This window comes from Bos indicus, chromosome 16 (genome assembly GCF_029378745.1).
Source record: "Bos indicus isolate NIAB-ARS_2022 breed Sahiwal x Tharparkar chromosome 16, NIAB-ARS_B.indTharparkar_mat_pri_1.0, whole genome shotgun sequence".
NCBI lineage: Eukaryota > Metazoa > Chordata > Mammalia > Artiodactyla > Bovidae > Bos > Bos indicus.
The window spans coordinates 20,851,971-20,874,292 of record NC_091775.1 but is presented as its reverse complement, the minus strand read 5'-3'; the positions used below and the strand labels follow the sequence as shown (position 1 = coordinate 20,874,292).

At 39.2% G+C, this 22,322-nt stretch overlaps 1 protein-coding gene across 8 annotated transcripts in view; it reads left to right on the top strand.

Moving 5' to 3' along the window:
• The window catches only part of ESRRG (estrogen related receptor gamma), a 703,351-nt gene that overhangs the window by 630,436 nt on the left and 50,593 nt on the right, over positions 1–22,322 (top strand). For all 8 annotated transcript variants that reach the window (XM_019976789.2, XM_070767941.1, XM_070767940.1 and 5 more), the window contains 2 exons: positions 2,500–2,610; positions 6,702–6,863. In XM_019976789.2, the coding sequence (XP_019832348.2) occupies positions 2,500–2,610; positions 6,702–6,863 (273 nt within the window). The remainder of the gene's footprint in view (positions 1–2,499; positions 2,611–6,701; positions 6,864–22,322) is intronic.

Sequence of the window (22,322 nt, the reverse complement as noted above, 5' to 3'; positions counted from 1 at the left end):
TCCTCCTTTTCGTAGCTTTAGTCTGCCATTGTCTTTCTCTCTTTGTTTGTTTCATCCTGCCTTCTCTTTACACCTTTAATCATATCACATTAATGTCTGCATTGTGTTGGACTTAGATGCCACACGTGCTATGATACCACTCTGAATTATGTATGCTTTGAATTTCCTAAACTCTTACAGTGAAACACATTTGAATGGATCTCAGATGAACAAATGAAATGTGGACACATTGTGTAAATTGGAAAACTATCTTGGGGAAAGAAAGAAATGAAAAAACATGGAACATGAATTAAAAAGCAGAAAAGGGAGCAAGTGTTAAACTTTAGTAAATAGAGACACAATAAAAATAGAACATTAAAAATTAGATAATCAAAGGGGTAAAACTCTACCATAGGCTCAAAAGTACTTTAAAAGCAACAGTCAAGAAATACAGTTTCTTTGTGACTCACTAGCACTACTGTTTTCATTAAATAATCCTCTGTCCATGGAATTCTCCAGACAAGAATACTGGAGTGGGTTGGGTTGCCATTTCCTTCTCTAGGGAATCTTCCTGACTCAGGGATCGAACCCTGGTCTCCTGCGTTGTAAGCATATTCTTTACCGTCTGAGCCACTGGGGAAGCCCCTAAATACTTAGATACTATACGTAATTTCTTCGATTTTTGGTATTTATTTATCTGAATCTACTGTCATTGCTCTTGAAGTTTTCTCTTGATTTCATTTAAACTATGCTCAGAAGTTTCAGTTTGACATTTCAGGCTTTATCTAGAACCAAGTGTGTGTTTGTGTTTATCTCTAAAAGGAAATCAGCTCTTAAAGTGGTATTATTAAGATAATATGAAAAGTTGTATTTTTCTTTAGCTCATGGATTGATAATCACCTTTAACATTTGAGTGTATATATTCACCTTCAGGATTCATAAAGAAACACATCAGCCTTTCCCGAACTGTTTCATTTAACTTAGTTACCCCACAATCCACATGTGCAACATGATATTGATAAATGTTTCCAAATCAAGATCTTTGTGACATTGGCTTGCAAAACATTGCATAGTCTGTATCTCCCTATGAGAGTTTTACAGAGGTTATTTGTGTGTTAAAAGCTCTGAGAGGTCCTTTGGTAAAATAATAATACTGAGGATGCTGTTAAACTATGTCCTAAACAGTTTGTGTGTGTGTGAGAAATACCAAAATACAATGAACTGTTTGGCTGAATTTATTAATGGAGAGTGTTAATACTGTTTTTTTAATCAGCTAAGGTACAACCTAAGAGCACAGAAAGAATCTCTCACCCCTCTCTTTACTCCCAAGTTATCGTCTCTATTTGATAAAGATTTATATGGTTCTACCCTAAACTTTGTAATTATAGACTGGAAGCCAGGTTATTATCAAGCTCTTCCTCACCGCTCCTCCATGTAAATGAGACATTTCTTTCTTTTTAATTCCTTTCCTTTTATTCCTTTCCTTAATTTTGCTGACCCACTGCCAGCAAAACCTCCCTGAATCTTGACCCAATCCATCACTCTTGGGGAAAAAGTGTTACTGCCAGTCTCCTTTTGCCTACTTTCTAGCTTCACGCTTCATCTCTGCCCTCCTAACAAATCCCCTCTTCACCATCCTAGCCTCCTGAATTCTTTCAGGAATCTCCTCTTTCTATCCTGTGTTCAGTCCAAACCTACTCTCCGTTTTCTCTCAATTAAAACAAAATACAGATGTGTGGCAAGATGTAAATAACACACTCTGTCTGAGACATGTTGATGTTAGAACATGGATCTCATCCTTGGATCTCATCCCGGGTATGGGATTCCTGCTCTCCACAGCCCGTGGAAGTTTTCAACTCAGTTCACTTCCACAGGTCCATGTGGGGTCCTCTGATAGACAGGGGTGGATTCGACGGCTTTGGATCTACCCGTCTACTCGACCCCACACACTGAGCTTTCAGGGGTGACTGATGAAGAGGACTGTTGTTTAGTTGCCAAGCTGTGTCTGACTATTGCAACCCCATGGACTGTAGCCCACCAGGCTCCTTTGTCCATGGGATTCTCCAGGCAAGAATACTGGAGTGGGTTGCCATTTCCTCCTCCAGGGGATCTTCCCGACCCAAGGATGGAACCTGAGTCTTCTGCATTGGCAGATGGATTCTTTACCACTGAGCTTCCAGGGAAGCCCATGATGAGGAGAATACACACTGCTAATGGAGGAAACAACATTAGCACCAAATTCCAGTTTCTTTGTATTAATTCTCAAGGAAAGGTGCCTTTTCTTTGGTGTGTAGGTGATTTTGATGGCCTTGGATACATGTCTTTCAGCTTGGGCGGCGTCTCTTCCAGATTTGGTTTCCAATCTCTGGCAGTCTTGGCTTAACCATCACATTTTTTTTTTAACATTCCTCTAATCCACCTGGACCATTCAGCATTCTATTTTCTGTTTACCTCTATGTATTTGATTGGTCCCAAAGATAGTTACCTCAACAGTAAGTTAGTGCCTGTCTTTGCCCACAGGAGTGCGTCTTGACAGAGTACGCGGAGGTCGGCAGAAGTACAAACGCAGAATAGATGCGGAGAACAGCCCATACCTGAACCCTCAGCTGGTTCAGCCAGCCAAAAAGCCATGTAAGTACAGCAGACACGTCTGGCTTTCCAGCACACGACATCCTCCCAGCTGGCTGCTCTCGATACATTAGTTTTGGCATGCCCATTCCTACTGACTCCAATGAGGCTTCTCTTCCCTAAGGGGGGTAGGGGGGGTCTGTGGCTTTATTCCCAGGGACTGCCTTTGAAGAGCAGTAGCAACTCAGCTGATTATCTTTTTCCCCCTATGGCTTTCTTGTCCCCTACCGCCCCTCCCCACTTTTTTAAACCTAGTCATTTTGTAGAAACATTAAGCATACTAAGTCATAGCTTATATGGTGTGACTTTTACATTTACAGGTTATCTTTATTTTCAGAGGTACATAAAACAGATCATACCACGATCATTAGTTCATTGGAGCTGTTAGTTTCAGATTTCACAAGAAAGTGATTTTTGTAGTTTTCACTAACTAAATGAGTTTGACTGTTCAACCTCCCAATGAAAATACATTAGGAGCCTCATTAATTTGGAGCTATGGAAGGTTAACACACGAGCCAGCAATAGATTAAAACAAGATTGAGTCCAACTAATAACAAGCATAGGTTGGTGGTTCCATTTCAGATGTCCTTATGGGCTTTATGAATTATTTTTTAAAAGCCCATTGATAACGTCCAGTTGCAGTTTAAAATGGTGATGGGTACCTAGCTAAAACGCAAGCCCTGTTCTGTATGTCATTAACTAGAATATAGATACATCTTTTTAAAGAGGTAGAATATAGATCAAGGTGGTTAACTGTATTCCAGTTTCGGAAAAATCAGTTCATGGCTGTATAGTAAGTCCCTTACATACCAACCAGTTCCATTCCAAGAGCCCATTTGTACATCCAATTTGTTCATAAGTCCAACAAAATTAGCCTAGGCACCTTACTAACACAGCTATGTAGTGCTGTACTATAATAGGTTTATAATTCTTTTCACACAAATAACACATAAAACAGACACAAAAAATAAAGAAAACATTTTTAATCTTACACTATGTTGCAAAGTCCGGTAGTAGTACAGTACAACAGCTGGCATACCGAGGCTGGCATCAAGTGAAGAGGCAAGAAAAGTTGCTGACTGGAGGAGGGAGAGGCGGTGGGAGATGGTAGAGCTGAAGGATCGTCAGCAATAGGAGACGGAGGGCAAGCTGCAGTTTCACTCAGGCCAGACATTGAAAGTTTGCAACTTGAAGGTTCACATGTGGGGGGGCTTATTGTAATGCAAAAGAGCTAATATTTTAGGATGTTTAGGCACAGAGTTTATACGAGGCACTGAAAAGTGCTGCGGTGGAAACATTTCTCCTGTTTAGCTGTCTCTGGCTCAGAAGACACAACTGGCCCTCACCAGAGGAAGTTGCAGCTAGAGCAGGTCTAGAAAAGACACAGGTCATTTTTGATCAGCTTTCAGGGGAAGAGAAAAAAAAAAAGTCCTCTCTCGGACTCTCCAGGAGGGGGCGCTGCTGTGTGTCATCCATGTGAGCATATGGGCATCTGTTAAGTAAATAAAACAGACCCTGAACTGTAAATGAAAGGACATTTTAGCTATGTCAAAGGAAAAACAACCAGTTTTACATAAAATTAAAGCTTAAGTGAACATATGGCATAGTTTCCTTTTGCCTTTCCAAAAAACATTATGTTGATTATACCTTCAATTGTCCAATCTGGCATCTTCTCCTCAGCCTACATAAGCTGTTTGGCATTCTGCGAATACAATCTAGGACTGCATTAAGCAGATTTTGCACATTAGAATCAAAAACTTTCTGATAATACAGTAAAATGCAATAAACACTAATGCTTAATTTCATTAGAGGTTTTGTTTTCCTGGATTCAGTAAATGTCCAGACTGGCCATTTCTCATTCATTTTCTATGAACGTTGACTGACACCATTGATGATTTCCTCTACTGAGAGAAGAATGAGCACCAGCTCATTCGTAAGTCCACAGGGTAGAGAAACATCTATGGTTTTCAGCTTAAACCTGGGGAATCGGGAGGAGGCTTGTCAAGTACCTTGAAGGAGATTACAGCAATTTCAGTGAGCTCCACTGGTCTGAGATAAAAGAGGACTCCTAATAAATCATTACTCATTATCTTAAGGCCTCTGTGTTAATTTTCCTTAGTCCATCCAATTAGTGTGTTTTGGTAACAAACATTTATAAAACTTAATTTTCAGATCCTGTCAGATAAGTGTCAAGAGACTGGGCCCTGGCATTGCTGAGGAAGTGGCTGGGGGAGATTTCTGGAGCCTGACTGATTGTCTGTGTTCTACAAAAGCCCAAGAATGAAAATTGGGTTCTATTGATTCTAATTAGGGAAACATTAAATAAGCTTCACCTCGAAACAGTGCTGCCAGCTATTCCATTTTCTGAATGATAGGAATTTCTAAGCCTCCACCAAGTTTTTCTGGCCCCTCTGGTCAAGTATCCATTGACTTAGCTAAAAACAGGTAACATTTTCCCTGTACTAAAAAAAACTCGAATCACTATTTCCTTCAGTTACATTTTTGCACCCTTTATTATTGCATTTCCTTCTAGTCCTGAGAATCTAGTAGTTGCTGACAGGGTTTGTTACAATGTCAGAGCAATGAAAGCAGAAACTTTTTTCCAAGCGTAACTAAAAAACAGGGTGTTGTTTCTATAGCATATACAAGAAACAAATGTCATTCTCTGCAGATCCTGCAAATTAAAAAAAAAAAAATCTCTATTTGAGCTTAATTTTTTTCTAGAAAGTATATATTTGGAAATATTTCCTCCCAAATCTGTGTTTTTAATTTGATAGTAATCGAATATTACTGCCAGGGAATATTGATGTTGATAATTTGAAATTAAAAGAATTCATGTGGCAGTCATAGTAATAAAAATTTTAAACTATATCAGAAAAATTACTAATTATAGCTTGGGTAAGGATTCTTGCTGTTAAAGGAGACAGAAAGCTTTGTTTTCAATTCTAAGATATACGAAGTCTTTTCATTTTGAGTTTAAAAAGTTAAAAATTTAGAGGAAAAGGCAAACAGTGAACAGAGAAGAATTTTTGGTTTGACTCATAAGATCCCATTTAAGACCTTAGTTTTCTAGAGTAATAAGATGTAGAATATTGAAATATCTGGGTTTATTCTTACCTAATTGTATCTCCTCACTTAGAAGAAAGTATCAAATCTAGAACTATGTGTAAAAATTGGAAATAAGGCCAACAAGAAAATTCATTCCGTTAGCAAGGCTTTATAACCCCTTCCATAAACTCTCACATGGCCCTGAGCGATAAAACACATTTGATGTGATGCTTTCCATTTGTCTCTAGTGTTTACTTTATGAAGGATTTTAAAAACGTATATCACAAATTTCGGACAGATAGATCTGAACCAGAGAGTGAACTAAAGACAATAGATGATAAAAGAAGACTGAAGAATGAGATGCTCAGAAGAGAAAACACGGTCACTTTTAAGTAGGAGTGTTTTTCTGGAAACTGACATTGGCTCTATTTGGAAGATGGGCTGGGTGTGTGGAGAGGAGACAGGAAAGACATTGCTATTGAAGGCATCCCACAGAGATAGAGTTATACAGTCAGTAATTCACCCAGGCAGAAGGGCTCTGACCTTTGCTCTTTTTTAAAGGAATTAGGACAGTTAATGACTTTTATGCCCATTAGGTCTACGGGCACTAGATCTTTGCCTTCTACGTTGCGTTCTACATTTCAGGGGTTTACGTAGAGTTTTATTTTAAAACTGCTCTATACTATTTAATCTGCTTCCCCAAATCCCACTTAAGAATCAAAGAGTAAACCCAGAAAGCGTCTAACTCCTCTTATCTGTTTGCTATAAAAAATTTCATTACAGGACAGATGCTTCATTCCAGCAAAGGCAGGTAAAGCCAAGGAGAAGCAGAGGGCTATCACGACTGCAGCGGCTTATTTCTTGCTGTGGGTTTTCCGAAACACTTTAATATACATATATTGAACCATAAATGGAATATTTGGGGTTGATTATAGGCTATTTGAGGCTTTGGGTTTTTTCCCTTTCAAAACACCACCTAGTTTAGAATGTGTGAAAAAGAAATGATGCTGCTAGTGATCCCGGAGTGCTCTGGTCTGATCCTGCAGATAACAAGATTGTCTCACATTTGTTGGTGGCTGAACCGGAGAAGATCTATGCCATGCCTGACCCTACCGTCCCCGACAGTGACATCAAAGCCCTCACTACACTGTGTGACTTGGCTGATCGAGAGTTGGTGGTTATCATTGGATGGGCGAAGCATATTCCAGGTACATTTTCTGAAATGAAAAAGAAATGTTTGCAATTAATCCCCTAGGGTGTATATGTTGATTTAGGCCAATTCACAGTTTTCTCATTAGGAGTTTTAAATTTTACTTTTTTAAAATTTATATATTAAAAAATTTTTTTCTTTTTGGGGGGGCCACCTGGCAAGGCATGTGGAATCTTAGCTCTCTGACTAGGAATTGAACTCACATCCTCAGCAGTGAAAGCACGCAGTCCTAACCACTGGCCTTCCAGGGAAATCCTGTTCATTAGGACTTTTTTTAAACCTTTACATTTGTCATACTTAATTTAGAGCTTTCCTATCCTAATAGAATCATAAATCTTTTTATAGCTATACCATCTTGAATGCTTGTTCATTATTTTTTCACACATGAAGGTACTATTATTGCCAACCTCAGATAAATAGAATATAACTTGTTAAAATATTTTTTACTCCTTTTAAAGTCTGTTTTAGCCTAAGAAAACACTTCGGCTTTTTCTTTTCACTTTAAAAAATGTTTTTTTATCAAGAGTAGTCTAGATCCCATTTTTCCTTTTAAAAATCACTCATTTTGTCATTTGTAGTGGCGATTTATACTGAATTGCTTTTCATATTTGCTTATTGCTTTGGTTTACAATGAGATATTTACCATGAATTTATACATAAATTACAAAAATAAACGTTAAGCATCATAAATTTTCTGTTATTATAACTTAAGAGTAGTATTTTAAAATATCCAGTGACTTTTCTTTCCAGACCCATCCTTAGATCTGTGAACATATTACCTGATCACAAGGTTTAAGAATTTTGGTTGTCTACTTGAATTGTTTTCTGTTTGAACTCTGATCTTCAAATAGTTTACACACAAATTTTTGGATGATGAGCCATGTTTCTTTGGTAGAGTGAACTTATTTCTGTCTCCTTAAACTAGTTTGTCTTTATGCTTTGAATGCTACAGTAATTTCTTTAATCAAATTGATGGAAGTCCCTTTCCCAGCCCACACTGAAACCAATTTATTGGTCATGATACGCCAGCTATGTTGCTAACAGTCGTAACGAACTGTCAGGCGATATCGCAGTGAAGCTAATTTGAAGTCATTAGGTGTGCAGCGTTCAGGCGACAATTTGTTACAGTGCTTGGGAACACAGCTGACATTTCTGAATGGCTTTGTTCGCTGCAGTTCTAGATGAGGCCAAGCAAATTGTAAACTAATTTAAACATCACTCTGTATTATACCAGCTACTTTGTCTTACACTGTTTGCTAATAAAGCACCCCAAATTAGGTCAAAACTAGTTAAATAGGTGAGCTGGAGTGTGGTCTGTAGCACATACCTCCACAAGGGTCACTACATCTAAAAGAAAGATGGAAATTTGATCGTGTGGATGGTTGGTTTGCATTTGGATTATGATCACAGCTGACAGATTTTCAGGAAAAGCAAAAAAAAGAAAAAATAGGATACGCTAAAAGATGGTAAGACATTGGGAATGGTAGCAGGGGAAAAAGCTGGAATTTGCCTAAACAATTATATGAAAACTTATTTTGAAGGAAAGTGTTAATGAAGGGATTTAAAAGAAACACAACTAAGATTTGTTGAAGAGCCCATATATACTTTTAAAAATAACCAATATATAGTATATCATTTATATTTATACATGCTGTTACTGCTGCTAAGTCGCTTCAGTTGTGTCTGACTCTTTGCGACCCCATGGACTGTAGCCCACCAGGCTCCTCTGTCTATGGGATTCTCCAGGCAAGAATACTGGAGTGGGTTGCCATTTCCTTCTCCAGTATTTATATATACACACACATATATTGTCACAAATTCAAACTAGTATTATTCTAAGCCAGGCTTTCTCAGTCTTGACACAATTGTTGTTTGGAACCAGGTAACCCTTTGTTGTGGGGCCTGTCCTGTTCCTTGTAGGGAATTTAGCAGCATCCTTGGTCTCTACCCTCTACCATCCTCTGGTACCTTTGAGTTATGACAAATAAAAATGTCTTCAGACATTGCCAGATATCCTCTTGAGGGGGCAATATCAACCCCTTCTTCCCCAGTTGAGAATCATTGTTCTAACCCAGGAATTAGATATTATTTTGCTTAATTCAAAGATAGGGAGATCTGGGGCAGAAGGAGGTATTAATAAAAGCACTTCCACAGGTTCACAGATGCGTCCAGAGCCTTCAAAGCCCATATTCATCATTGCTTCCTGGAGTAGAATCTGTGTATTTTAGTTCCCCAGTTGATCACCTTTGAGAGAATTAGTTCAAAATAATAGCAATAATGTTATCATTATTCATAGCATCAAAGGATATGTCATTCTGACACCACACCACCCATTCTTTCAGAGAATTCTGCCCCAGTTCTCCTTAAATTAAGAAATTTACTAAGCCCGTATTTTGATACTGTGCAGACATTCCATAAAGACGACCAAGAAGTCAACAATGCCTGCTGATGCTCTCCGGTCAGGAAAAGTCGGTGATAAATTTGTGGGTCCAGTTGTGTATCTAAGTAGAAATGTCAGCTTACAGAGGAACTTGTCACAGTAAAGGGGCTCTGGTGACTTCTGTGAAGACAGTAACTTTAAATAACTATGAGTAACAGCATTTCCAGTGGTGGAAACAATTGCTGTACGATTATGTGTTCAGTCTTAAGCGGAGGCTTAGAATTGGTGGGGGCTGACGTGAGTCTCTCTGCCCAGCAAATGCCAGAGGAGGTTGCTGTGCACTGATGATTCACAGCTCTGGTTTTCGTGATACCCGGAGGGTGTTTTAAATGATTGCAAGGAGTCTCTTGGCTTTTCAGAGAGGGATTAGCAAACCACGCATTCACTGAAATGCTAACAGTAAGTGTGCCAGACAGTGTTTTGAGGTGGAAGAGAAAGATGCTGTGATTCGAGCTTGCTGCTCTATGTGCAAGCCGGGTTCAGGCTGCTTGGGCATGGTGGCAGCGTGCAATGTGGGATGGGAGGGTAACGCCTAAGAGAATATAAAGACTGAGGTCCCATTTCTGCCTCAATAAAAGTAAAAATGTGTTTTTGATGCCATGACCTAGTCCTGATAACTGGGGTCAGAGCTGGAATTAAAGCCAAATCAGAACTGAAATTTCACTTCAAAACTGTTATGTTTTTAATGCTTGTGTGAAAATTAAGTGAAACCTTTTTTTAGAATATACTAACATCCAAGCCTTTGCTCTCTGTATGCGACTCTCAGTTTGTGGAATCACACACACATGTAGACCCACATGCTTTTTCAAAATTAAGTTTAGCATCTCAGATAACATCATAGCCTTTCTGCGTTGCTGGGAAAGTATTTTCGTATACTTGTTTTGCTCCGTGAAAAAGTGACAAATTCAACAAAAGCAAGTACTGAAGAAAAATACATACATTTTTTTTTTTTAAATCAGTAAATAGAATTAGTTGACTTACTTTAATAAATCACATAAATGGAAAGTGTGTTGTTCTGAAACATGACCATACTTTATCTCTAGAAGCAAAAAGATCACAAGGGCTTTAGAAAATGCTTGACTTTAGTTGAAGGAGCATAAGGGCACCAGAACAGATGATGGTGCCCTAATAGCCCTTTTTAAGAATGACAGGGCCCCGCCATTAGCATCCTTTTATATCCTTGGAAATTGCTCAGGCCTCGCTTTTCTGGTTCCTATCTGCCTGACTCTTTTTTATTTCTCTTTCAATTTCGTCCGCGCTCGGATAAGCGCATGCTAACACAATATGATTGAGCTGTAAAATGGAACGCTGTCGCCTCTAATCTCTTTTATGTAGATACGGAGGTCTTGCACACTCCACTTCATTCTCTCTCCATTGTTGGCCTTTTTTAGAATGGGCTGCCAAGTAATGGAGGCTCTGTCAAATATTAGAGCTAGGTTTCACACGGTGTGATAAGACGATTATCAGTCCAGCAGTCAGATCTGTTATTGTTCTTTGGGCTTGATTAAAATATTATTTTATACTGTAACTTTGTTAGTGGAATGCAGAATGTGCTTCGTCAGATGGTGCTTAAAAAAGCATCACCCATATTAGCTGACCTATATAAGTGGCTTAAATATATTTATGGATCTTGCCAGATGGATTACTTTAAGAGAAAGGTATTTGAACAATTAAGTGAATGAATGTACGTTAGAAGCTTTTTTTTTGGTTCCTTTATCAAGTATGGCAAATTGTCAGGTGGGCTTGTTTAATTTTAACATGACAGGTTAAACAGTTCCTTGCTAAAGAAGGAGGACTCTTTAAGTTTGGGGCCTCTTAGTCACATTTTTAAAATAGTGTCTATACAATGGCATTAAACAGGAAAGGAAAAAACCTGTAATTATTTTCTTCATACCAAACGAAGGCAGGAAATATTAAGCTCGAAAAGCAAGCCACACTAGGAAGATATGAGATAGAAAACTCTTTACATATAGTTCTTTATTCATGAAGAAACAGAAATCAAACATAGAGAAACCAGTATTCTCCATTTACTCTGAAACATTGTTTACTAACACATTTATTTACTTAGGAAAATGTATTAAAATTGCTCATTGAGTTTTTTTTAATAGTTTTCTCAGTAAAAGTATTTAGAATTTTCTGTAAATGAAAGAAATCTCTAAAGAAAATGAATGAACTATTTCTACCCTAGGATATAAATCTTGTGAGAGAATACACAAGAGCATTTTGAAAATGATACTTTTTAAAGAAATGTTTATTGTCCTAGTGCATTTGATGCAGAGACAAATTTTTAAGATTGTGTCATCCTCCAGACAAAGTTGTGAAGGTTTTGTTTTTCAAATGCCGGTTATTTATCTTAAACTGCTTAGCACCAGTACATGCTTTTGATGTGAAAAAGCACATATATTGTGATGGAAATAATTACTGTAAGCTTATGTTTCCATCTGTAACAACAGTGTGTTTCATGTATATGTGTATGTGATCATGGTTTTGTATGCAAGAAATGGCATAGAAGACTAAGAGAGTTAGGTTATGTATTGTTTTAGTCATTAAGTCGTGTCTGACTCTTTTGTGACCCCACAGACCATAAAGATGTTCACAGAGACCTCTCCTCATCATTCAGTGCCTTTGTTTGTGACCAAATGCACCTTGGGGCTCCTCTGTCCATGGGATTTCCCAGGCAAAAGCTGGAGTGGGTTGCTGTTTTCTTCTCCAGGGCATCTTCCTGACACAGGATTGAACCTGAGTCTCCTGCATTGGCAGGCGGATTGTTTACCACCGAGGCACCTGGGGAGTTGTGTTGTGTGTTAGTCGTTCAGTCATGTCTTACTCTTTGTAACCCCGTGGACTATAGCCTGCCAGGCTCCTCCGTCCATGGGATTTTCCAGGTAAGAATACTGGAGTGGCTTGCCATTTTCTTTTCCAGGGGATCTTCCTGACCCAGGGATCAAACCCAGGTCTCCTGCCTTGCAGGCAGACTCCTTACCGTCTGAGCCACCAGGGAAGCCCCTATGGTATATATAAAAAGGACCTAATATGCTGTTTTGGATCTATAGCATTGGCACTTGAAAAATATATTGTTGATTAAAAATATTCATAGCATGAGACTGTTAATTGGCTCTGAGGCTCCACCTTCCACCCCATTCTATAACTGAATTTACATGTAGTTGTGATTTCTACTTTGCTATAAGTGAATTAAAGTGATTACAGCTCTTTTCTTAGGGTTAATATTTCTTATTTGCATGTAACAGTGATTTCCGAACTATAAAGTCATTGAGTCTTTTAGTTAAATGGAAAAATTTTAAATTGAAGATCTACTGTTCTGGCACTTAATAAGACTATTTAAATTATAGCTAAATTCGATTATAAGATAATCAGAAGTTATATTTAATGCACCTGGTAGTTGTATACCTGGGTACCTGTAGTTGTGGTTTAATACATGTAGAATAATTCTGAAAGTAAAATCAGAAAACCTGAGCTGTATATAGTTGAGTACTATTTTGTAAGTTGCATAACTGGTCTAACCGTTAGTTATTTTGTGAAAATGAAAAGGAAAAGAATACACATGCAAATTACATACATATGCATAATTAATTTGCACATTATAAAGCATGATCTAAACGTAAAATATTCAGTGTTCATTTTATTATCTAAGAGACTGCACATAGATTGTCATTTTATTGTAATTAGAGGCAAGTGATCCAAAAAGTTAGTATTCATAAGAGCTATTTCAAAAAATATTCATGGCAAACATCCGTTATAGTAGAAAGGGAGGGAAAGGTTATTTAACCAAGAGGATCATTGTATGGATATTGTCGTCATGCTGTCCTAGGTGAGCAGGACCATCAGCTTCAAATACTCTAGTTTGTCCTCCTCAGCCAAACCTAAAATAACTGTGTTGATCAGTTCCAGAAGTCACAATTGTGATAAGGAGAAAGGAACAAGTTGAAAACTGTTGTGAATAAGATAATCTGCAATGTCCCCTAGAGATTTGTTCCTTTTCTGCAGCTCCCCTTGCTATAAAGGAGGAAGACTAACAAAGAAGTTTTGAGGTTTCCCAGACAGAGACTCAGTTCCTGAGACACCTCAAATGTTGTTAAAGATGCTCACAGAGACCTCTCCTCAATGTTCAGTGCCTTTGTTTGTGACTGAACGTACAGTGCAGTCACCATGCTGAATTACCTGTGCTCACGTGACCTCTGTTCCAGCATTACTTCTGCTGCGTTACTAGGTGTCCCCCAAATAGATTTGCATTTCCACTCATAGTCATGCCACCATGTACCTCTGATCAAAGAAGGATCATAATTTCATAGCAGTCATGAATACAGTTTAAGCATTTGACTGTCAGCTATGGACTTAGTACTATGCTAGGTACTGTGAGGGTTATTAAAGATACAAGTGACCTGATCTCTACCCTGAATCATGGGTCTTTGTCTACAGAAATTTCTGTGTATACATGTGTACACTGAAATGTGATCTTCTTTTTTCTTGTGAGATTAAGCTTTCAAAGGTCTTCCCTGATGGCTCAGTATTAAAGGATCTGCCTGCAGTGCAGGAGACATGGGTTCAGTCCCTGGGTCAGGAAGATCCCCTGGAGAAGGGAATGGCAACCCACTCCAGTATTCTTGCCTGGAGAATTCCATGGACAGAGGAGCCTGGCGGACTGTAGTCCCTGGGGTCACAAAGATTTGGATGTGACTGAGTGACTAAAGCATGCGCATAAGCTTTCAACACAAAAATAAACTAATATCTATATAGTTTATTATTATTTACAAAGCATGTGCAAGAACTTTTATTTGGTGTCTACAACAGTTTGGCAGTTTAATTCTTTTTTTAAATTATTTATCTTTAATTGGAGGATAATTACTTTATAAATTTGGGTTAGTTTCTGCTGTATATCAACAAGAATCAGCCATAGATATACGTATGTCCCCTCCCTTTTGAACCTCCCTCCCACGTCCCATCCCACCCCTCTAGGTTGTCACAGAACAACGAATTTGAGCTCTCGGTGTCATACAGCAAATTCCTACTAGCTATCTAATTTTACATATCATAATGTAATTCTTATTACCTTCACTTTATAGACGAGCAAACTCTTAAGTCAGGAGGTTTCATTCACACTGTTAGTAATGTTACTAGAACCCATAGACTATTTAGCTTAAATCACTTTTTGCCAATAGCTTCATTAGGCCTTTCTCACCCCTCTTCATCTATCTACTTTCCCATACTTTTTTTTTTTTGTCATTGTTCCAGATTATCTACCTGCCTTTCATAGCAAGTTTAGGCAAATGTAACATGTTTGCCTTATCTTTAAATTTTGTCTATTAATTTATAAAATGAAAGGAGAATGAAAATAATTGAAGAGGAAATGTATGACACACTTTTAAAATCAGTCAAAACCAAGGTGTTTGATTGATACTGTATCCTTTATATCCCTGATAACAAATTTTAATGAAACAAAGTGATCACTGAGTAGCTACTCAGCTGAATAGTTGGAAAAGTTTTTAAGTGATTGGTTGCTAAAATGAAGGCTCTCCCTCCTTGACTCTGTTCAGATTCACTAGATTGAAGATTTCTCTATGCATCATATCCTAAAATATGGTATCGTTTTCAGGCAAGTAATTGTAATTGTGAAGCTCTTTTGAATGATAAGGGACAGGATGAGTCCTGTCCTTCATTTCATTGTGTATCAGAAGCCTGAGGGTTATCAAAATATTGACATCCTATAGATCTGACCCAACTCATTTCTATTCTGGAATTCTGTTTGTTTATAAAGCTGTTGCTTTTAGGTTCTTCTGAAGGCTGCTTGATGAGTTCTAGAGAGAAAGACTTTTGTGTCTTGTGAAAAAATTGTTGCATGGAAGCCAGTGTAGTTAGCATAACCCATATATGCTTAAATGCGTCCTTAGAATCTTTCTCCACTTGTAAAAGAAGAATTGAAGGGAGAAGTCTGAACACGATGCCGGCGTGTTTTTGTTTCTCCCTCTGCTCCTCTGTGACCCTCTCCCCACCCCTAATCCCACCTCCCTCCTGGGGGCTGGTCACACGTTTTCCCCTGCGTCCCCCTTGGTCTGCCTCAGCCAATCTCCAAATGAATGCATGTCTATAGTGGCCTTGGCTTTGGCACTCTGGATATATTGATTAATAGTTGCCCTAAGCTCCTTTTAGCAAATCAAATTTTCACTTTTAGCAAGGATTTCGCCTCTGATTTATTCAGCAAAGTGAAATGCACTAAATTGACTTTGACATTCAGGGAAAATGGCTGAAAAACAAAGAGCAGAGAAAAGAGATATAAATTATGAGGCAGTTGGAGACTTCAAGCATCAGAGAAACAGTTTTCTGTAGAATGCCGAGTAATTTGAAAGCACTTTTTTAAACTCACAGAGAAGAGGTTTCTTCAAAAAAAAAAAAAAAATTAACTGCTGAGTTTTCTTTTTGAAAGAGGGTGTATGTATTACTCAGCTAAACTCAGAATTTCTGGTACAGTGCATTATATTTTTTAGATAAAAATAGCTATCTGTGTAATCCAAGATTGCCTATACCTAATGAATTTATGAAAGCTAGGACACAGCCTAAATACTTTGGAAGAAGGAATAGTCAAATCATCCACATAGAGTGGAATGGTTAATTTGAAAGTGTGAATGCTGTATAGTTGTGTGTGTGTGTGTGTGTGTGTGCGCGCGCTCACTCACACATGTGCGCCAGGGCGCATAAGGAATGGGGATTTTGTATCACCCTGAAATTCCAATAATTTGTCCACATCATGCGAAGAACTGACTCATGTGAAAAGACCCTAATGTTGGGAAAGATTGAAGGTGGGAGGAGAAGGGGACGACAGAGGATGAGATGGTTGGATGGCATCACTGACTCAATGGACATGGGTTTGAGTAAGCTCCGGGAGTTGGTGATGAACAGGGAGGCCTGGCGTGCTGCAGTCCATGGGGTCACAGAGTCAGGCACAACTGAGCGACTGAACTGAACTGAAAGAGAATTCAAAATAATTTTGGTTCACAAGCCACAGAAAAGCCAGATAACTGTGGTCTTCTGTTTATCTTTTTCCCAAGAGTGCCCACCTTGGCTATGTTTTTTAAGTGACTAAGTCAGCCTGCTTCCTTGTTAGACCAAGCTCTGGTGAATAAGTGAGCTTCAGGTTCAAGATACAAAGTGTGGTTTTGATGTGTAAAAGGAAATGGTGTGGATGTGGATGAAGCAAAGAGGAAAGAGAGTTGAACTGAACTCACTGCGAACATTTGGGGAAGAATGAAAGGCGTGAGGAGTATCAGGGTGTATTCTCCTTTGGCCTCTATGGGACTTGCCAGATCTCAGTTCCTGACCGGAGTGGAACCCACGGCCCTTGCAGTAGAAGTGTGGAGTCTTAACTTCTGGACCACCAGGCACGTCCCAGGAGTACTTTTGAAATTGTGATTCCCTAGACTGTTGGATAGCCTTTGCTGAGGGGTTGTCAGGGAGGTGCGACAAGAAGGGGGAGGGGAAATCTGCCGCTAGCATTTGCTGTTCATTTACCTTTTCCTCTTCCTTATGAATTTTCCTTATTAACCAAAGTCAGGGTCCACATAGTCAAGGCACCGTCCTCCCTTTAACTATGCTTTTTCATTATTCTCTTTTCTCTAATTTTCAACCCATGTATGTCCAAAGTGGGACTTCCTGGGTGCCTCAGTGGTAAAGAATATGCTCCCCATTGCAGGAGCCGCAGGAGACACAGGTTCGATTCCTGAGTTGGAAAGGTTCCCTGGAGAAGGAAAAGGCAACCCACTCTAGTATTCTTGCCTAGGATATCCCATGGGCAGAGGAGCCTGGTGGGCTACAGTCCATGGGGTCGCAGAGTTGGACATGACTGAGCAACTGAGCGTGCACACACATGTACGAAGTCACCCACGCTATCCACATCAGTGGTATTTTACCAATCAGACAATACCAAACTTGAATGTAAGCTTATGACTTCCCTAAAAGCTGAAAAGTGAAAGTGTTCGTCACTCAGTCGTATCTGACTCTTTGTGACCCTATGGACTATAGCCCACCAAGCTCCTCTGTCTGTGGAATTCTCAAGGCAAGACTACTGGAATGGGTAGCTATTCCTTTCTCCAGGGATCTTCCCAACCCATGGCTCCCTCCCCAATTCAGGCCACTTTTCAGCCATCATAAATGACTCTGACTCTTCATTACAAGAATCCAACTAGAAGAATGTATTTAACCAGCCAAAATCACTTTGAAAGTGAAAGTGAAAGTCGCTCAGTAACGTCCAGCTCTTTGCAACCCCCATCACTATACAGTCCTTGGAATTCTCCAGGCCAGAATACTGGAGTGGGTATTCCAGGGGATATACTGGAGTGAGATCTCCAGGGGATCTTCCCAGCCTAGGGACTGAACCCAGGTCTCCCGCATTGCAAGCGGATTCTTTACCAGCTGAGCCACCAGGGAAGTCCCAAAATCACTTTGATTGACCAAATTTTCTAATAAGTGAATGGTATATGATAAATAGACATTATATGTCCATTTGTTTGTAAACACCTTAATATTTCTCTTAAGAAGAAAAATGTTCTGTTTTGCCAGAAGAAAAAGTACTATGGTTTTCTCTGAAACAATCAACCACTTTTATTTTTGTCAGCTTATATATTTTTTTCCCTCCAGCAAGAATCAGGAATGATGTACAAAGTGTACAAGCCCCAAGTCAAAGGGGTATTCAGCATTCATTTTATACTTGGATCTCTTAATGTGCAGTTCAGTGTTATCATTATATGACCTAAAGATACTAATGCATTGTAATTTAGTTAAAGAGAAAAATATAATGGATAAATACCACCTCTTGTGAATTCTAAGCGCTAGAGTCAATGCAACTTAGTTCATCCCGCAATTTTATGTGTCTCCATTAATCACATAACTTTGCTTCCAATAAGAAAATTATATTTCTGTTGCCTGAATGGGCAATTAAGTCCTCACCGCATATAGTTAATATTACAAAATCAAGAAGGGGAAAGGACCAGCTTCTTCCACTGGGTTCAGATTAAGGCAGTGGATGACTGGGCGTCCAGGTCAGCAGCACGGCCTGTATGAATTGAGAGTCATCGGAGCCCAATTAAGCACCGTACCTCAGGGGTGTCTCTGAAGAGTAGCCCCCTCCTCTGTGTATGAAGGGGGTTCACACCTGCTTAACCTACATTGGGGAAGGATTAATTACCTGACGTGTGGGGCCCCCGCCGCCAGTCAGCATGTTTGTGGCAGGACACATGGTGGCCTGGGCTGAGGAGGGAGTAGGGGAGAAGGAGCCGCTGGGGGCTCACGGAAGGACTGACTCCTCCTGATGCGGTCAGCACTTTAGGGGGAAAAAGTAGTCCAGCTGTACGTATTCTTGTGATTTTAAAAACTTTTTTATTTTGCATTGGGGTATAGCCAGTTAATCTGGAGAAGGGAATGGCAACCCACTCCAGTATTCTTGCCTGGAGAATTCCGTGGACAGAGAAACCTGGCGGGCTACAGTTCATGGAATCACAAAGAGTCGGATGCAACTGAGCGACTAACACACACACATAGCCAGTTAACAACGTTGTGATAGTTTCGGGTGGACAGTGAAGGGACCCAGCCTTACACACACAGGTATCCATTCTCCCCCAAACTCCCCTCCCAACCAGAGTGTCTTCTTGTCATTTTCTGTGTCATGGCAGAACCCAGTGGCAGGGTGTCTGCAGTGCAGATTTATAAATGTAAGAGAGAAATACCCTCCCAAAGGTCCTTTCAGCTGTGCACGTTAGTCAAATTAACTTTTTGTGGAAAAACACGGAATCTGTACTCGAACATTTCAGATTTATGTCTGTGAACAGCTATGATGCTGAAGCAAACTGCTGTATCATAGACTTTTTTCCAAAGTTTAAAAAAATGTGCTTGCTTATTCAGAAAAATACCTAGAGGAAGTTTTGTGACATTCTTTAAAAAAAAAATGTAATGATATCAAAGAGAGATCTCTTAAAAAATTAGTTCTTGGTTGGTAGAACTGGAATAAACCTTAGAGATCATTTGCTAGAACTTTCCATTTTAAGAGGAGATACTGTATTGCAGTTTGGAGCTAGATATAAAATATCTGTATTTGCTACCTGCCATGAATGGAGGAGCCTAGTAGGCTGCAGTCCATGGGGTGGCTAAGACTTGGACACAACTGAGAGACTTCACTTTGACTTTTCACTTTCATGCATTGGAGAAGGAAATGGCAACCCACTCCAGTGTTCTTGCCTTGAGAATCCCAGGGATGGGGGAGCCTGGTGGGCTGCTGTCTATGGGGTCGCACAGAGTCGGACACGACTGAAGCGACTTAGCAGCAGCAGTAGGAACTCAGTTTGCTTATGTATAAGATGGGGATGACAATGATATAGCAACCAACTTTATAGGGTGCTAGGGCAAATCAATGCATTAATGTATTGTAAAGTGCCCAATCCAATATTTTAATTGTTAAGTGTTCATTAAATGTTAAATGCCTTTACTTGCACATTCACTTACAGATAAAAATGTTTAAGACCAGGAAAACTGAATGACTTACCCAAGGTCACAAGCTACTTAGGACATAGTTGAGACTAAAACTCAGTCTTTTAACTTCCAGTTGAACGCTGTTGATATTTATCGTAGTCACCACCAGTTTTTTGGAAAAGAGTATATAAACACTCTTATGCATGGTATTAAATATTAGCAAGTTATCCTCAATGTTTTTTCTAATCTCTATATATATAGCACATTATATATAAACAGGAGTTTCCTTGGTGGCTCAAATGGTAAAGAATCTGCCTGCAGTACAGGAGACATGAGTTTGATTCCTGGGTCAGGAAGATCCCCTGGAGAAGGGAATGGCCACCCACACCAGTATTCTTGCCTGGAGAATCTGCATGGACAGAGGAGCCTGGGGAGCTGCAGTCCATGGGGTCGCAGAGTCAGACATGATTGAATGACTAACGCACACACACACACACACATATAAGCATACATATATTTACATGGGCAACATAGACTTGAAGATAGACCAGTAATGAAAATATTATAGAAAAGTTATTTCTGTGTATTTTTTAAACTGTGGACCCCACGATATAAGCAGTAAGCCCATCTTTCTTTTGTTATTCTTTGATATAGTCTGGATATAATATCTGGATATATCAGATCATAATCTGAAGGATTATCAATCTAAAGGTTTAGCTTAGAATCTTACTGTTTCATGCAGGGGTATATAGTAGAGAGAAATCATTGCTGAAGCTTGAGGTTGGTAAACATGACCAACAGCTTAAGGTGACCAAGCATTTTTCAATGGAAGTTCTTGAGGCAAAGCTAAGGGCCTGGATAACATAAGGATAAAATAACATGAATACACAAGGTGCACCTTACTTTTAGACCATCTCTGAGTATACTTGCTATGCAAACACTGATGCTATCTTTGAAAACAATGTCTCTTGCAAATGGGTATATGACGTTTGATTAAAATAAGCTTGTGGATAATCCATGGATTCTAATTAGCCTAGTCAGCGATCCAACCCATTATTCCCAGTGAGGATTTTAGATTTTAACATCTCTGTGTGTGCCGTGTATGTTTAATTCAAATTTCCAAGACAACTTTATATGGTTACTATAGAATTGTTTATTATTTAATTTGAATCGGACCATGCTGTGTTCTTGTGGTTTAATAAATTTCCTGTGGGCTGAGGATGGGTGATGTGGTTATCTTTGAAACATCAACTATGATAGTTTTGGAGATCTGAATATGGTAATAAGTTCTGTAAATTCAATTTGACTTTTTTGCACACTTTGTAATATTCAACACCCCAGCAGAAATACTGTTTGTGATATATTTTTGTAGCAACTTAATGCCTATTCACTCATGCACTGAACAAAAATGTATATTGAAAGCCTATTCTATGGTAGCTCTTACGCTAAAGTTCCATTCTAGGGAGACTGTCTCTGGCTTTATTTAGTAAATGACTATGAGGCATAGTTGATCTATTATCAAAACTCTTTTTGAATTTTCATCTTAAGAATGGCTGCTTTACAGCACACTGAGGATCATGGTTTTTATTTTTCTGTCCTACATGTACTCAGGAAGCTTGAAGAAAGGCTTTGAGAATGATCGAAGTCAGGTATCAACCGCGTTCCTGGTCCTTACTGCAGTTTCCCACTCTGTAGCACCCCTTCGTGTATTGTGGATATCAGTGATATTGTAGGGTCTCAACTGAGGGTCAGTGGCCGCCTCGCAGGGCTTTGATGCTGTTTTCAAACCACGTACGTGTGGTGGTTCTAAACCCACTTGGATGTTACGTGGTTAAACTCTCTCAGAAACAGTCTCTTTATGAATAGAGGCCTGCTTTACTGCATGAGGGAATATGACAGTATTTTTCACTTTAAGAAAAGCTTCTTCATTTACTTTGAAGAGGTGGAAGAATTTGGGCATAGAGAGCTGACGAGAGCTTTTTCTCCAGATTGTTAAGGTCGTGTGGCATCTCCTGCTGTTCACTTTTGTTCTCCCCTGCAGCAGCACAGTTCAGGGGTGTGGGTTCCATGCTGCATCCATACTTGGCTTGTTATCCTCTTATCAAGCTCTTAGCATCCCTTTGTTTATTTGAGGCGACAGGAAGACTGTGTAAAGGCTGCTTAGTCAGGGATATCAGCCTTGTTGGCAGGGGAGTGATTGCCAGTTGAAAAACAAGGCATTATTGCTCATTTTTTCCCTCTTATTAGTTTGATTACATTTGCAAATCAAATCAATCCATCAGACATGATCAGGCCTCGTCCGCATTTTAAGGAATAGTAATCTCCGTCTAATAAGATGCAAATGTGTCACATCGGTAAGTAACCAATAAATCATCGTCTTGTCTTTGGCAATCATTAAATATCAGAACCAACAGTCAATTTTTAGTATTTTCAATTTGCGATATGCCGCTGGAATATAAAGATAGATGGACGTAATTACACAAACCAAACACTATTTCAGTTCATTCCAGACAGCAAATTTAGTGGAAGGTATAACTGGCTTGTCAT